Genomic DNA, 15,975 nt, shown 5'->3' on the forward strand with positions numbered 1-15,975 from the left:
TATATATTTTTTGTTGAGTTGTGTACTTTATTATCCTAAAGAGTCATAATGACGAAGGAAGTTGTTGACCGTGACTTGGCGTGAATGAATAGAACACGTCAAATAGATTTTCATCGTCAATGGTGGCTGTTTAATGAAAAAGACTACAACTCCCATGATCCCACACTTCTTATGTCTTTTGTGTTGTTATGATTAAGAGACCCCTAATGGCCATTATGCAGTCCTGCATACAGTACATAAAACATTCATACAAAAACTAAAGCAGCCAGAATCCTTCAGTAAGAGCTCTTTGAATATATAGAAACATCTAAACATTTGTAAGCCATCTTGTTGAAAAAAGGCATAAACAAAGAGACAAACATGGGGCTGATGTAGAGTCCATGTCTACATAAAAGTAATGCTTTTATTAACAGGAAAACTGAATGGTGAGTAAAAATCCCCCAATAAAAATATCAGTAAAACTTCATGTTAGGGTACACAATTAGCAACTAGTTAATGGTTCATATGTGTACCCTAATTCAAAGTGTTACCAGAATATCTGAGTGCATTTCTTTGGGTCAATCAGCAGGAGACACTTTATGTCCACATCTACTAGAAGAACTGACATGATAAAGAGAACATCTAGATGTCAGAGCGTGGGTTTGTTATGTCTAGCTTTAATTCAAATCTACATTTCACAACAGACATTCTTCAGCAATGCTCCACATAGTGGTGATGCGTAACATTATCTATAGGTCGTTTTAATCACATAGGAAAAATATAATAATCTAGGGCAGGAGCATATGTGATGCTGATGGTCAGGGTTCTGATATGTGCTGCCCCTCGTTAAATCAAAGTCCTTACTGTACATTAAAACTATGTTTCGATATACACATATCCACACCAGTGCATTTTCAGGTTGTTCGTCTATGCAGTCTAAGCTGCCGGGAGAGTCAGCAGGAGTTTGGTGGTCCAAACACGGTGAGGGTCCATGTGGGATGACCTTGCCGAAGAGAGGCTGCCCTCACCACATGTGGGTTTCTCTGATCTCTGCTATCACCTGGCCGGCTTTCTGCAACGCCTGGATCAGAGAGATTGAGAAAAACTTGTAAATTCAACAAATCAGTTACAATTATACTCAAAACACACTCTTTTTGGGTGCATTTTGGGTTATATTCTTACAACATCAAATAGACTTATTCACTGAGTGTCTAATATTTGAAGCATCTTCTTGTTATTAAGATGCAGCTCCTCTAGATTGTCTTAAAGCTGAAAAATCCCTCAATGTCTCAACTAGGGATGCAGCCATTAACCTATTACACTATTAGCCATGGTTTAAAAATGTCACAGTTTAGTAACTGTGAAGCTTCAGCTACACCAAGTGATTCTGCTCTCAGTCTCAGAAAAGGGACATAATGGTACCTTAGCATTGTCATTAGCAGACGAAAAATGATGGGAGTGAGGAAAATTAAACAAATAAATAAAACAAATATAGGTGATTGCTGGCACAAGCAGCAGACTCCAGGCAGAACAAAAACAAACCAATGCATCAGTTTAAAATGTTGTACAATGACAAGCTCAGGTTAGCAAATTTACACATGCTGTCACAACAACTTCCCTCAGCCTTAGTGTTTTGTTGACATTATTAAACCTTGATAATACATATACAATCATACAATTAAAGTTTATAATCATTGCATCGCTCATCTAAACGTCTTCTCGTTTCTAAACTTAAATAGTGTCCATGGCATTTAATCTTGATTTAAGTCATCTGTATACTTGAATAAAACAGACATTTCCATTCCAAGTTTCTTCAAAATTGAAGTCCATGATCAAAATGCTCAGCCTCTATTTAATCAAGTGAAGTGAATGCTTTATTGAACAGTGTGTGATTGACATTGGATCTTGTTTTTAAAATCCACAGTGACACTTGATGGATCTGTTACCTTGAGCATGTCGGCAGCCTCAGTGCGTCTCTGAGCCATGTCCTCGGACTCTGTCAGCAGGTCGCTCAGCAGGGCCGTCTTGTATAACTGACCCACCAGCTCGCTCTGCAGGCAGTCCTTCACGTGATTAACTAGGAAGTGCATCACTGCCTTCGGTACGCTAAGACCAAACAACAACAGAGGGGGAAAACGGAGGAAAGAGGAGAAAAGAAGACAATAAGCTCAAAAAAGGATCTTGCGAAAATCTCAAAAATTACACAATGAGGAGGAAGTTATGTACCTGTCCTGGATGTTTTTCCGAACGATAAGAAAGTATGACTTGATGAGTCTTTCGATGACCTCACAGTCCCTCTGCTCCCGCGCAGACAACTTCCTGGAAACTGGAACAGGCTGGCAATGAAAAGGTAACACATGTTTTTGTTTATTAACAAGTCAACTCTCTAAGATACAACCTGAAAAAATCAGAACTTAAACATGGTTACCCCAGCAACTTCACTTAAGACTTTATTGTGTTTTCTCCTTATGATATCGGCTTATATTGCAGTGAAAGTTTTGTTCAACTGTTCTGACTCTTTTCTCTTTAAACTAATATAAAGACAGTCTTAACATTATTTAGCAAAATGCTATGTGTAACACCCGACTAAAAAAAATGGGCCAGTGAACATTAATGTATTTAATAACTGCCGAGTACTCACCACATCTAGCAGGTTGACAGCGTGACCCCTCTGTGGGCTTGAAGGGAAGGGGGATTGGGACACAGCTCTCTCTCCAGCACTGTCCTCTCCCCTCTTCAACATGCCCCTCCAGTTCCCTGTCCCGCCGTCTACCTGCTCACTGACGGGGCCGCTCTGAGATCCACCGGCTGCTGCCTACAATAAGGACAGGGAGTCAGGATGTGTACAGTATCCCTAATTTCTACAGTATCCCTATAGAAATTAGGGACAGGCAGGTGAAGACTTCAAACTAAGAAACGCAGCGACATCTGGTGGCTTTTAAAACCTATAGCAGCCCTTAAAGACTGGGGTTGATACACCAACACTAAACATCACTGCTAATAGTTTTAGTTTCATAGTCTCATGTGTGCACTCAAAATACAAGAAGCCTGCATGTTAATAAATCTGTATACTGTGTTCAGAAGTGCTGCATTAAATATAGATGTTATTGTGCAACATGTTACCTTTTGGTGTAGCTTTGTCCGAGCACCACCGTGGCCTCTTAATTTTATCAATTCAAGCTTGATGTCTATGACAAGTTTTTTATACAGCTCATATGTGATTAGAGAGGGATATTCATTAATTTCACTTTATTTAATCATTACTTAATATCACAAGGAAGTGTTCTCATATTCTTATTCCAGTAATGCACCAACCACATAGCATAGCTGTAAATCTTAAATCTAAACCGTCTTGCTTAATAAATGAAATCATGCTCCAACACAATCTATTTAAACAGTGTACTTCACAGAGAGTAACAAACTTCAGAGCTTTGGTATCATCTCCACTAGAAATGTGTCATGTGCACACAGTGTCAGGAACAGAGGTTAAATCAACAAGGTTAATAAAACACACACAAAGACATTTTACACATTAGATTAAAAAAAACAAAAAATATTAAAGCCTGACCAAGTCTCTATTTTGTGGCTGATGCGGATATAACAAAGTAACAATTGATAAATAAGCCGATACCCGGCAGGATATTATGCAATTTAACTTAAATGTATTTAACTCAGTTGATTAATAAATTGTACTGCATAAAATGACATCAGTTCATTGAAACAGTTATGTTAACTGGGAAATTATGAATTCTAAATTATCCAAAGCACCCTAATTATAATCCCTAAATATGAAGTTATCATATCGGTGCATACTGTGCAACATACCGGCCAACACCAATATATCTGTAAAAAGGCCAATATCGAATGATAATTTTGACCAACCAATATATCAGTCAGGCTCTAAAAAAATTATAAATGTTAGTTTTCAAAATGCATTCAAATAACATGCCACGGGCCTTCTTTGACTTCATTCCAAAGAAGTTCATCCAGAATGAGTGAGAAGTCTTATGGAAAATACTGACAAGTTATACGGTTCAGGGTTGGGGAACTGGATCAAGAGATTTCTCAACTGGTAGAGATTGTGCTAATAGTTTCATCGCAACACAAAAGTTGTTATAAAGTTAAATGAACTATGATCCCAGATTGTGTCCATATGACCAACCCCTACCAAAGCTAGTTCAGTTTTCCTTGATTTATAAATGAAAGTGTACAAGCCAAATCAGTCAATTCTTCAGACTAACCAGCATGCAGGATAAAGGGTTACATGACCAATAGAGAGTGGAAGTCAATAGTCTGATCAGTTATGAGGGGAAAAAAACTGCCCCTTCAACCCACTGCCTTTGTGGGAGACTGAAGGCACAACCACCTGCTTCAGTAACACAGTAAGGGTTTGTGGATGGGCAGAAGTCAGAAGTGGGCAGGCAGTGACTGAACGAGACACACCTTGGTGAACTCGCCCTCAGGAGGCTCAGTGGGGGAGAGAGACTGCCCACCTGGGCTTTTAAGGGACTAGAGAGAGACATCAGGAAGAAGAGAGTGTACAGAAAACTGACAGGAAGTGTGCATAAGCTTTACATGATTGCGTTAAACTTGATATAGAAGCATTTCGAAGTTTTTAGTATTTAGTGAAAGTCCCAGAAAAAGAGATGAGTAGTGAATCTCCTGGATGTGACTGTACCTTGTCTCTGGGGACAGCAGCTGGGAGGTCTCTCATTCTGCTGCGTCTCTGCTCCTAGAAAAAGAAAGTTTGCATCTCTGTCAAATCCAGGAAGAGGAAATGAACAAACTGTTGTCCGTGTTTCAAATTATACTGTTTTGTTAACTTAATGACTTTAACGTGATGCAATTACAAGCCAGGGATAAAAAACACTTTAATGAATCACTCACTTCTATGTTATTGTTCATGAGGCCACAGGCATCAGCAAAGTCAGGGTGTTTGGTGTTGATGTAGGCAAGCTCAATGGCAACCAGGTTGTGAACCTGTACAGAAATTCAAAACATTGATTAATCAGATGAGATTGTGAATAGACTTCCCATTAAAATAATATGAGTAGGTGCTGACCATTTCATTGGTGACGGGGAGCCTTTTTCTGAGTAACGAGGTGACCACTTCTACTATGGCATCATGGAGCTTTGGAAACCTCAGCAATTCCTACAGAGAAACAGAATAATTGTTATTAGGATGGTGCACTGCAGTTTTGTTTTCTTACTGCATGATGTACCTCTGTGCATTCCTTTTCCTCACCTGTGTGCTGTAGTTGCTGCAGTGTTGGATAATCCTCTGCATCTCCTCGTGAACCAGCTCCACGCAGCGCAGACTGGGCTCCTCCAGACGTTTGACCTGCCGCTTCACCAGCAACTCAAAGGAAACCTCAGGCACAAATAATGCAGGCCTCGGGCCCTGTGGAATACAGAATAAACCTTAAACCTTCAAAAAGCTGCCATTTAAAACTGAGCTTCCAAACTGAAAAGGCAGCAGGGACCCACCGTTGCATTTCTGATTGCTGTGAGCACATCGATGGTTGTCAGACCGCCCAGAGGATCAACTGACTCCAACGTGCGACCAAATGTTTCATGAAAAATATAACAGATTCTGGCTCCACCACATCTGGACAGAAGAATAAAGGAAACTGCATTAAACATACAGGCAGAATGTGGTTGAACATAACTTGCTAGCACCTCTTAGTGGTGTATGAAGGTACATGCAGTTTAGAGAGTTGTGTAACTCACAGTTCAGCTGTCTCAATGTACTTGGCCGTGCCCTCTATGGTGCGACAGTACTCTGCAGCAAACTTGGTGATGAGTTGCAGCAACGTTGAGCTCTTGTCATCGACAGGTTCACCGTAACTGTTGAGTAAAGACTGATACTGCGCTGCCAGCACGTTGATCCTCGTCTTCAGTTCAGGAAGACAGTCTCTGATGTGGTGCATCAGTAACCTGTGACAAGATTTCAGAAAACAGTTCACACTTAGATCGGGAAACAAAAAGGGAGACTTGCGGGAGTAAAACTTAAATGTACACAATCAATAAGGGACTCAAACAAATATATTCTTAAATCAAAAAACAGTGACAAAATTAATATTTAAAAATCAAAAAGTATTGCACAAATTCCTGCTCCATACCTGTTCAATGTTCTCGCCAGGTATTTGGTTCCATTTCTGTTTGCAAGGGAGGGGTACTTCTTTTGTAGGAAGGCGTACTCATCACGGACCGCATCTGCCACCAACTTCTTTTGATTGATATCCAACTGACTCCTAAGAAAAAAAAATGCACAAAAAAAATAAATTATTGTCTTAGTTGGTCTTTGAAGTGGCTTTTAGAGTCTCTTTTATGACAGTCACTCATCCATGTGACAATAATTTAGCTATTTTAACACAAAATCTAAGATAAATGCAATATTAGAGGTAATGTGCATAATAATCTGGTGAAAGGTAATCAATTTTCATATCCTGTGCACTTGTTTCCATGCTGTGGAAAATAGTTTTTGGCTTTTCCACAAAACAATAAAAACAATACATTGTGTTCCTTTGTTTCTTCCCTTCTCCCTCCCTTCCTTCCTTACCTGTTAACTACTCCAATAATGCCCAGTTTGACAGGAATGACCCTTCCCATCAGTACATCCATTGCATCTGTACCAGCATCCATCAAATCCAGCTTAGTCACCACTGCTAGCGTCCTCCTGCCTGAAGAAACAGAAAATAACATCTGGCTACAAAAACCACCACTGAGGCAAGAAGAGTGCGTGATGAGGAAAAGACAAGGCCACATAGTGATGACTCATTAAACTTAAACAAGGTCATTTACCATCAATGTCTACCTCGCGGGCCACTTTCAGAGCCTCTGAGGTCGCCATGTCTGTATTGGCTGCAGTCACAGCAAGGATGATGGAGTTTGGGTTGGAGATGTACTTGAATATCAACTCTCTGATCTGGATCTCGATGTCTTTGGGCTGGTCTCCCACTGGTACCTGTTTTTATACACAATGACGTCAAAACATGAAATTCATGTGCAGGATCATTTTGAGTTCAGAGATCACAAACGGTGGGAGATGTGGTATAACAAGGGAACAGCTTCCCACCTTTGTAATGCCGGGAAGGTCCACTAGTGTGAGGTTAACAACGTGCGGTGAAAAGATTTTCAGATGAATGGGTTCATCACTGATACCCTAGAGAAAAAAACAAATCCTCAGTTGCTTCAAAGTGACTCAGACATTTAAAGATCATCTAGTTCATCCACCAATATCATTTCTTGTTTGGCAACTGTAATTAGCATACCTTGTTGTTGCCAGACATTCTTTCAGTTTCAGCTTCGATTTCTTGCCTGATCTCCTCAAAGTCTGTGTAGATCTGAAACAACAATTTAACAATGACAGGTAATGACCCCAATATGTTAGCAACAAACAGAAACAAGCAAGCATACAACAACACAGTGATTAAAAAAATATATGTTTTATGATGATTTAATGATGATGTAAAGATATCAGGAAGGTAGTCATTGTTCAAACATGAGAAACTATGTGGAGCTCCAAAGACAAATACCCTTTACCCTTCAGCATGCTGAGAGGATGTGTGCATGATCTCATCACAGATAAGTGTTGTTGTTGTAAACATCCAAGTAAATATCAGTGTAATCAACACAGGATAAACAACAAGGCTTAATGATCAATACAGTACAGTAATATTGATTTCTGGCAAACAAGACCGTGAAAACAAGGGGGTGTCAATTCTACCTTGTTTTTGGTGTGTAGGAATTTGCCCCATTCCTCTCCTTCAATGCCTGCAGAGATACAAAGTCAAGGACAGATGTTTCAGTTACTGATGTGACAGATGCAGCCTTTAGATCTGTGTTACTATTATTACTATCGCTATGTCTCATGGGAGGATTTCTCTGTTGTCAAAGATGGGATGGAAAAACTCCTCAGCGCAAAGATCCACAGCTGAAGAAAAAAAAAAACCCTCAGTGGAACAACTATTGTTTTCACACAACAGTCAAAACAAAAACAAGCCTTAAGCAAAAAAAAAAAGCAGGGCAGCAGAGATTACCTTAAAAAACAATGTTAATATTTCAGCAGCAAATATCAACAATGTGACAAGAGGGAGGTTAAGGGTGGAGTCTGTTAGTCATTTTAGAGGAAGCTGGTGTTTGACAAAATTTCAGGTAGCTTTGAGGAAGCTGTAATCAGTGAACTAATGACTTTTAATTGTAAAACTAATCACAAAATGATTGTTTTTCGACAAGAATCTGCTAATTTTCTTTGTCTAACTCCAACTGACAGAGACCAGCCTAAATGGAGGGGAGGGCTTGAGCCACATAAAGAGAAGCCATGTGATTTGGCAGCTTTGGAAAAGCTAAACAAACACAAGGCAGGATGGGGAAGAGTGAGCAAAAGAAACGGGGGACATTATGTAATGTATAAACACAATGAGGTAAAAGAACAAGGAAAGGGAGACCTCTGTTAAGGCGTCCATTTTTCTTGGATACTGTGGTTAAGGAGAGATGACAGGAGACAAAAGGGTTAGCCTGCCTATCTGCAGCTCCTGCACGACACTCTGCAGCAATGCAGAGTCACTCTGAGGCCATCAGCAGAGGCCAGCTCGTAATAGACAGAATCTTAGCACATGTTCCCACCCTGTTCTTTTCACTGAAAAGTGGTGGTATCAGTGCTTGTTCTTAGTCAGACTTCTATTCCTTTTGTAACATCATAAAGAATAAATAAATAAATAAATAAATAATTATTATCAGTATCATAACTACAGAAAGTGTCTATTTAAAATCATCAATTCAATCTTTTAAACTCCTAAGCTGTTGGCCAGTGAAGGTGATACATAACCCCGGAGTCAGATTACTGAACTTAAACGACTCTCTCCAGCAACCCTGTCTGACTCATGCTCTGATCACTACATCCCATACATTAGATTAACAAACTTCTCTGTGTAAGTACAGTAACTGGTCTGCTCCCTGATACAGGTTCAGCCAAAGCAAACAACTTACAGGTGCAAATGGATATCAGAGCCAGACTGATTAATTGGCCAGAGGTGTTATTCTGTTTTGCCGGCCTAGTCGGGTGTACGAGCATACACCAATTTCATTTTATGTGAACCAAATAGTCAGGCATTAGTCATTATGAGACGTCGTGGCAAATATAAAAAAACACACTCTTATTCATGGGCTCTTGGTATGTTTCAGCTTCAACTTCAACTTCAGTTCATGTAAAGTGCATATCACCCAGACAGTCTCTGTATACTTAACAAGTCAGTAAAACCAGCAGAAAGAGAAAAAAAAGATAGCAAAGGTAGTAGTAGCAATGAGACGACAAGGTTGAGGTGAGTAATTTAAAAACAGGGATCATACAGTGTAACCATAATAGGTTAACTCTGGAGCAGCTGATTCATGTGAAACAACTTATGTTGAAATTCCGGTTTGTATTTGGCTTAATACCAAATGGGTTGATGGCTGACATTTGACATTTTGGCCCTATTGGCCAGGGTTTGCTGATATTAGCTTATTGCAGGTTTATCATAATAGTGTAAATGTGGCTGATGAATAACAAGAAACTGCAGGACAGAAATGATTTGACAAATAATGTCATCTTCAAATAGTTTGTCTACCAGAGAGCACCAGCTGTCAGTAAATTCGAAAACATCAAAATCAGAATCTGCCTCAAAAATCCAGTAAAGATTGGGCTATAATGTATAAAAAGTATATTGTGTAAATATCTAAAAATACTTAAGATCAAACAATTACATTTAAAGTAAAATATTTCATATGTCATAACTCAGGACATACAGAAGTAACAGAGGTGACAGTGACGTTACCATTCTCTTCATTGGATTTCCGGCGGTCCTCTGGATCGATGTGCACTAGCTGTAGGATGAGCGGTCGGCGTGTGACGACGCCAGTGCCACGTGGCAGGATGTCCCTGCCAACCAGACTCTCTAAAACAGAACTCTTACCACTGCTCTGTAGAAAACAACAATAACAGCATCATAAACATAGTGACAAGTGAGGAGACTGAAGTATGAATGACTCATTGACCACAGAAGTCAGTCCTCCTATTGTACAGATACAGACAAAACACACTGCATTGAGGTTTCACACTGCTTTTCTGGATGTCACGACAAAGCAATTAGCTGGTTATCTCTGCAGGAACTTTTCCACGGCCAATGAAGCATTTCAGGAACTCAGAAACCTTAACTGCATTTCGAACAGAGAAGCCAGGGTCTAATTTGGAACGCCATGCACTGGTTGAACACAAACCTTGTGGCTGCTTCAACTTGTGTACTCATTCATACAAGCACTGCAGGTGCCAACAGGAAGGCGTATCTGGCTTACTGACTTGTGGTAGAGTAATCGCTAATGAGATCAGTTGAAGTAAAATACGTCACTTGGCGAGCAGATTCCTCTTTAATGGACTGGTGCGGATTCTCCTCAATAGGGGACAAGGGCTAAAAATGGCATCTGTTACTTTCTCTGTAGCAGTAAACCTAATGCTGTTTCTAGACAGATAAAGGTCGGCCGACTTAAAGCCCTGACAGATAGTGCTAAAACGATTAATCAATTAGCAGTATGCTATTAAATTAATCACCAACTAATTTGATAATTGACTTTGTTGGTTAGATCAATTTTTTAGAATAACACTATATCTGATTCCACTTTCTTTACTCATTTTTTGACAGTCAAAGGAAATTTCAGACAATTTACAAACCAAAGAACTACTCGATTCATAAGCAAAAGAACTGAAATTGAAAATAAACTTTAGCTGAAGCCCTACTGACAGTAGAAAATGCTGTTATTAATACTTGACATCAGGTCTCTGTTCCAGCTTTTATTAACTGAAGATCTTGTGGGGCACCGACAAGGACAAACATACAAATCAGGCATTTAAAAACGTCCTCTGGCTTGCATGTAACACCCTCAGATGCCTGCCAAAAAGTCTGAGACGGTCACATCCTATAAGCTGACAGCAGTGAAAGTAAAGGCATTGAACCAAACCTGCCAGTTTAAACCAATTAGCATCTAATACACAAGGTAGTTAGGTAGACAGAATAAAACTGTATTAGAGAAAGAAAAAGGTGTTGATTCAACTTTATGGCCATTCGTAGTTTGGTATACTGCTGAATTGTACCATGTTATACATTCATTTCACCCCATTTATATAAACTAAGGTAGACTACATGTGATTAATAACATATTAAACCTCTGTAAAACAGATGTAACAATAACATTGGGCCCTTTATGAAGGCTGTTCATTTGTATTAGGTAGCATTAGTGTTAGAGTATTAGTGTTAGCTAGGTGTAATAAATAAACTGGCACCTGAATGTAGGTTCTATTGTGTGTGAATGGAGGTTATTTTTAGACACAGCGTACTTCAAAAATGTATTTCCATAAGGGCATGTGCTTGGTAGTCTGACTATGTTCGTGTTCCGAATCAAATTCAAATCAAGTTAAAGAAAACAAATTTCATTTCATTTCAAGCCAGCCAAAACGTTGCTAGGTTGAGTTGACAAGTTAGATCTCATGCAGCTAGTGCTAACTTAACGCTTCTTGCTAAACTAGTTAACTTATGTATGCATAAAAAGCGAAGCTTATATGACGTCTTGTCTATTGATTTGTCTATCATACCTGCGCGAAACTGAAAGAAAACTGAGTCTGATATCAGATGTAAGCCACAACAATAAGTTTGCGCATGCTAACTAACTTGCTAGCCTTAAAGCAATGTGACGTTTCTCACCTGAGTTCCCACAACAACTATCTGCGGCAGCTGAATGATGTCCGCGCCCACCGTGTTAAACACATCTTGTAGTTTGTTTATGACGGGTATGAGGGCCTCCATGAGCTCCGATACGATATCCCGATCCCGGCAACTTTCTTTACCCTGCCACACACGGGTACAAAGTCATTCAATGTCCCTCGGCAAAGCTACTGGCGTCTCTTTGGATCTGCCAACAACTGCGCACACAGTTGTCTCGAGTTGCATCATGGGAGTTTGAGTTCAGCACAGAAACAAACAAAATGCGCAGTGTCGGGGTTTGACGTTTCATGAACTACGCTTCCCAGAAGTGACATGTTGTACCAATGAGAAGAAAGGTAGCTATTTTTCCTCTACGCAACAGTAACTAGGGTGAGCACCAAAATATTGTGTGATCAAGAAGTGATGCACACATTTACGATGAAACCTGTATCACCTGTTATTTAGGGTAGGACAGGTATTGGAAAAGTACAGTACATAACATGAAATTAGAAATCAGTTCAACAAAAAAAACTTTTAAAAAAAGCTGTGGTCTAATTATTTTGGCAGTTTTTAAAAAAAAAAAAAAAGGTTTAACATTGATAAAAATAATGATATCGACTTAAAGTATTACTTTGGTAAAAGTAGAAGTCACACATATGAATAGTACTTGAATAAAAGTTGTTAAGTACCTGATATTAAACATACCTAAGTATCAAAAATAATGGTTTGACAAATACTGCAAATACTTATCAAATCATACTAAACGCTTTACTGACTATCCCAATCAGTTTTTCTTTGATTAGATTGCACATTAAATAAATTCATTTAGAATTGCACTTATTTGACTCTGATGTAGCATGTAATCTTCAAAATAACTAGAAACTTCAGTAATTAAATAAATGAAGTGGAGTAAAAGGTACAATGTTAACCTCCAAAATTTATTGGAGTGGAAGTATAAAATAAAAAGGAATGGTTAAGTAACTCAAAATTGTAATTAGAAATGTACTTAGTTACATCCCATCAATGATTTTGACTCACAAGGAACTTGCATCTCCACAGGAATGTAACAATATTTTCATAAATATTCAATGTGCCACATTAGATTTTGGTTCTTAATCTAAAACGTAATTTATTTATTTTTTAAATCCCACCATTCACATCATTCTTAAACAAGATATATATGATATACAAATAAGTAAACAGAAAGAAGCTCAGTTTTGGTCTTTTTTATTTCTAGAAACAGGTTTAACCCATACAAATTAAGTGCCATTGAATATATACAACTCTTTCTATATACTAAAATATTGCACGCTTGGCATTAAAGGGGCACATCACTGTAACTAGTTTAAAAGTATGAGGTACCAGGTATGTCATGAACATTGATGAGTGTATGCACTTAAATGTAATAAATACAATAGGGTAGTACTGCAGTATTCTTACAAATCCCACTTTTAGGAAATAGTACATACAGTACACCCTCTGCAATTTAACTTGACATATACATTCTTGAAGGGTTTACCTGACATGCCAGTCAGATGTTTTCAAATACATATTTAAAAATATTTGGTTCAATTTCAAGCAATTGTACTTGTAAATTATAGAAATAATTAGTCAATTTGATTCCAAATTAAGCTGTTGTTGTGACTTTTTTGGCCTCTATCTAGATGTCCTCTGCCATTCTGAGGTACACGAAATACCACAAAAGACATTAGACTTCTCTATTAACTGAAATGCTATTCCTACTTCCTCTAAAAACTGAGCACACATTTCTCTATTTACTCTTTCTTAACTATATTTTCTACCCCACAGATATTTACAATTCTTGTGCATTGATGAAAAAAATGATAAAGTTCAGAAAATTCAACTGGCAGTGTAGAGTACATGAATATTTCAACAAAATGTAGTAAAAGCACCAGTAAAACCAGCCAACATGTGGAGGGTCACAGAGTTTTGTTGTGCGTGACCCCGTTTGACAACCATAAGCAAAAATTCACAGGCTGCTATTCTTTTCTACCTTCAGTTGTGTTTTGGGACTCACAATGGCAAAACCTATTCAATAGGAGCGCAAAACTGTACAAAAACAAGGTGGAAGTAGTGAAGTAGAGATGAACTAACATTCCTGTGCCAAATTCAGTATGATTGTTTTATTTTCCAAAACAGTTAACCCAAAGAATTCCCACATAAGAGAAGGTGCTTAAAAATACTGACAAAATACTCCTTTACTTCACCAGTAAGTGAAAAACTACTACAATCATATACAAGTCCATGAGCGCACATAGGGAATAGCTTTAACAAAACATAGCTTATTTGAATTTAGACCTAATCTAAGTAAACTGAGTGGTCACTGTTTGTCGTTTCACAGCATTTGAACCAAGTGGCTTTTCGTAACCTAATCAATACAACAGTGCTGTATTCCCTTAAGGCAATGTTTAATCAGAGGTCAGTGTACATTGCATCTCAAGATGCCGTACAGTCTGTGTATGTAGTTACCATGTTTCCTCTGCGCTGCGTCACTGTTCTACAGTGTTGTTTTGATGCGCCATGAAATTGGTTTTCAGTCTTTTTGTTATGTCCATCAAAAGTAAACATTCTCTCTACTTCATCGAACATATCATCAAAGATTCCTGCTCCGAAACCTCCTTGAAAGTGTCTCTTGTGTCTGCTGTGGGTCTCCTTGTGGGACCTGGAGTGTTCATCAAAGTGTCTTCGGTGACGGGCATGCCTGTTCTGGCTGTAGATGTCAAAATCCTTGAAAATGTCATCAAAGTTAAAGGTGAAGGGTTGTCTATGTCTTCCTTGCGTCTCCTTGGTGAAGTATGCAGAGTTGACCCCGGACTGCTCATATTCTCGTCTTCTTGTTTCATCTGATAAAGTTTCATATGCTGCGCAAGGAAAGACAGGATTCAGTCAAGGCTGGAGAAGTAACCTCCGATGGTATACTAAAAGCTTAAACATGTACATTCAACCTTGGCCACATACTCCAGAGTCTATACAATAATTAAAAAAAAATATTACAGTATGTTGGGAAAAAATGAAATCTTACACACCAATACAATTTAAATCAACTGTACCTTCAGCAATTTCCCTGAATCTCATTTCAGCGTCTGGGCTCTTGTTTTTGTCTGGGTGATATTTCATTGCGAGCCTGTGGAAAGCCTTTTTTATCTGTCGCTCAGTGGCATCTTTAGGCACTCCCAGTATATCATAGTAGTCCTTCTTGGCGAGTATCAGCTCTGTTATCATGAGGACGCACACTGCAAACGTTACAGCAGACTGTGCAGTCGCCATGGTTCTTATGTCCCCTGGAATCAAGAAAGAGGATGATCAGTCAGTGCATGCAATAGGGTTAACACAACAAGCTTGTTTATTGGTTTGTTTATACAATGTTATAGGACTGACCTTAAATAGGAACAAATATCAAATAGGGCTAACGTTAACTAACTAATCAGATATAGTGGCTTAAGTGTGTTTTTCTTTTAGGTTAGCTAAGACTGGTAAAATTACACTCAGCACTTACATAAACTATATTTCAGTCATTTCGCTAACAGTAATCCTACTGTTCAGCTTAAAGTTTGATTCAGGATATATTATATCAAATAAAATAAATTATTTTCCTGACATTTACGTTATATTTAGATGTTTCACCGCTATGTCATCACACCAGCCGTCATCTCAAGCGTTAGCTAGCTGAGTTGGCTAACACAATGTTCTGCCCACGTACTCTCCTTTCTTTCTCCACAGCCACACTTACCTTTTCTAGGGGACACGAGTGCTCCTCAGTTGATGTACTGTACTGCTTCTTCACTATTTAACTAACGCTAAACATGATAGTGTTAAATCGTTATATTAGGTTGAGAGTGTTATCGAGGAGCAGTGGTTCTGAAGCAGCATCATTTCTGTCTTCTTCGTTTCTATTAATGAATGGGTGGCCACACACTGTAAGATAGCGCTTCACTGCCCTCTGTCGGCCTCTGTAGTTCACAACCTTTCCTCAACTAGAAATATTCTAGTTAAATGATTGTTAACATTTGGGTAAAGAGTAGTCATCAAAACATCCTGCCGCCAGCCCAGCGCTCCATTTGTTCACGCCTGAATCCCGCTTGCAAAGGTGGGGACATTTTCGAAATACTGGGTGTCCACTCCGCCCATGGAGGAATGGTTCGGTGTGCGTCGGTGAGTATTAAAGTTGTCCCTCTGCTACGATTAACGGCGGATAATTCATTCAACCAATCAAAAGACTCCATTTAAGGGGTCGAGCGATGAA

The 15,975-nt window shown here is 38.8% G+C and overlaps 2 protein-coding genes across 5 annotated transcripts; both read right to left on the reverse strand.

The window, feature by feature from the left end:
* Nucleotides 1-107: 107 nt before the first annotated feature.
* On the reverse strand, nucleotides 108-11,957 carry dnm1l (dynamin 1-like). Of its 4 annotated transcripts, XM_030425931.1 has the most exons (20): nucleotides 11,712-11,957; nucleotides 9,795-9,939; nucleotides 8,430-8,459; nucleotides 7,709-7,755; nucleotides 7,254-7,325; nucleotides 7,058-7,144; nucleotides 6,784-6,946; nucleotides 6,542-6,662; nucleotides 6,102-6,233; nucleotides 5,710-5,916; nucleotides 5,467-5,587; nucleotides 5,225-5,380; nucleotides 5,042-5,131; nucleotides 4,867-4,959; nucleotides 4,658-4,711; nucleotides 4,423-4,488; nucleotides 2,621-2,794; nucleotides 2,206-2,315; nucleotides 1,926-2,085; nucleotides 108-1,060 (listed from the first exon to the last, which is right to left on the reverse strand). In XM_030425931.1, exons 1-20 carry the CDS (start codon nucleotides 11,811-11,813, stop codon nucleotides 1,004-1,006), a joined length of 2,187 nt encoding a protein of 728 aa, XP_030281791.1. In that variant the 5' UTR covers nucleotides 11,814-11,957; the 3' UTR covers nucleotides 108-1,003. The 4 variants fall into 4 exon arrangements, with proteins under 4 accessions (XP_030281791.1, XP_030281792.1, XP_030281793.1 ...); XM_030425932.1 differs by lacking the exon at nucleotides 8,430-8,459 and having other exon boundaries at nucleotides 11,712-11,956; XM_030425933.1 differs by lacking the exon at nucleotides 4,423-4,488 and having other exon boundaries at nucleotides 11,712-11,956.
* A 965-nt stretch (nucleotides 11,958-12,922) lies between these two features.
* Nucleotides 12,923-15,777, reverse strand: dnajb9a (DnaJ heat shock protein family (Hsp40) member B9a). The gene is made up of 3 exons (XM_030425807.1): nucleotides 15,463-15,777; nucleotides 14,783-15,013; nucleotides 12,923-14,593 (listed from the first exon to the last, which is right to left on the reverse strand). Exons 2-3 carry the CDS (start codon nucleotides 14,997-14,999, stop codon nucleotides 14,169-14,171), a joined length of 642 nt encoding a protein of 213 aa, XP_030281667.1. The 5' UTR covers nucleotides 15,000-15,013; nucleotides 15,463-15,777; the 3' UTR covers nucleotides 12,923-14,168.
* Between the last annotated feature and the right edge of the window lie 198 nt (nucleotides 15,778-15,975).

The sequence above is a fragment of the Sparus aurata genome, chromosome 8 (genome assembly GCF_900880675.1).
Source record: "Sparus aurata chromosome 8, fSpaAur1.1, whole genome shotgun sequence".
Classification (NCBI taxonomy): domain Eukaryota; kingdom Metazoa; phylum Chordata; class Actinopteri; order Spariformes; family Sparidae; genus Sparus; species Sparus aurata.

Coding starts and splice junctions, on each gene's coding strand:
- dnm1l (XM_030425931.1), bottom strand. CDS start 11,813: ATGGAGGCCCTCATACCCGTCATAAACAAACTACAAGATGTGTTTAAC. Junction 6,663..6,783: donor CCGCGAGGTAGACATTGATG/GTAAATGACCTT, acceptor CTGTTTCTTCAG/GCAGGAGGACGCTAGCAGTG. Junction 5,381..5,466: donor CAGCAATCAGAAATGCAACG/GTGGGTCCCTGC, acceptor TGTATTCCACAG/GGCCCGAGGCCTGCATTATT.
- dnajb9a (XM_030425807.1), bottom strand. CDS start 14,999: ATGGCGACTGCACAGTCTGCTGTAACGTTTGCAGTGTGCGTCCTCATG. Junction 14,594..14,782: donor ATTCAGGGAAATTGCTGAAG/GTACAGTTGATT, acceptor TTCCTTGCGCAG/CATATGAAACTTTATCAGAT.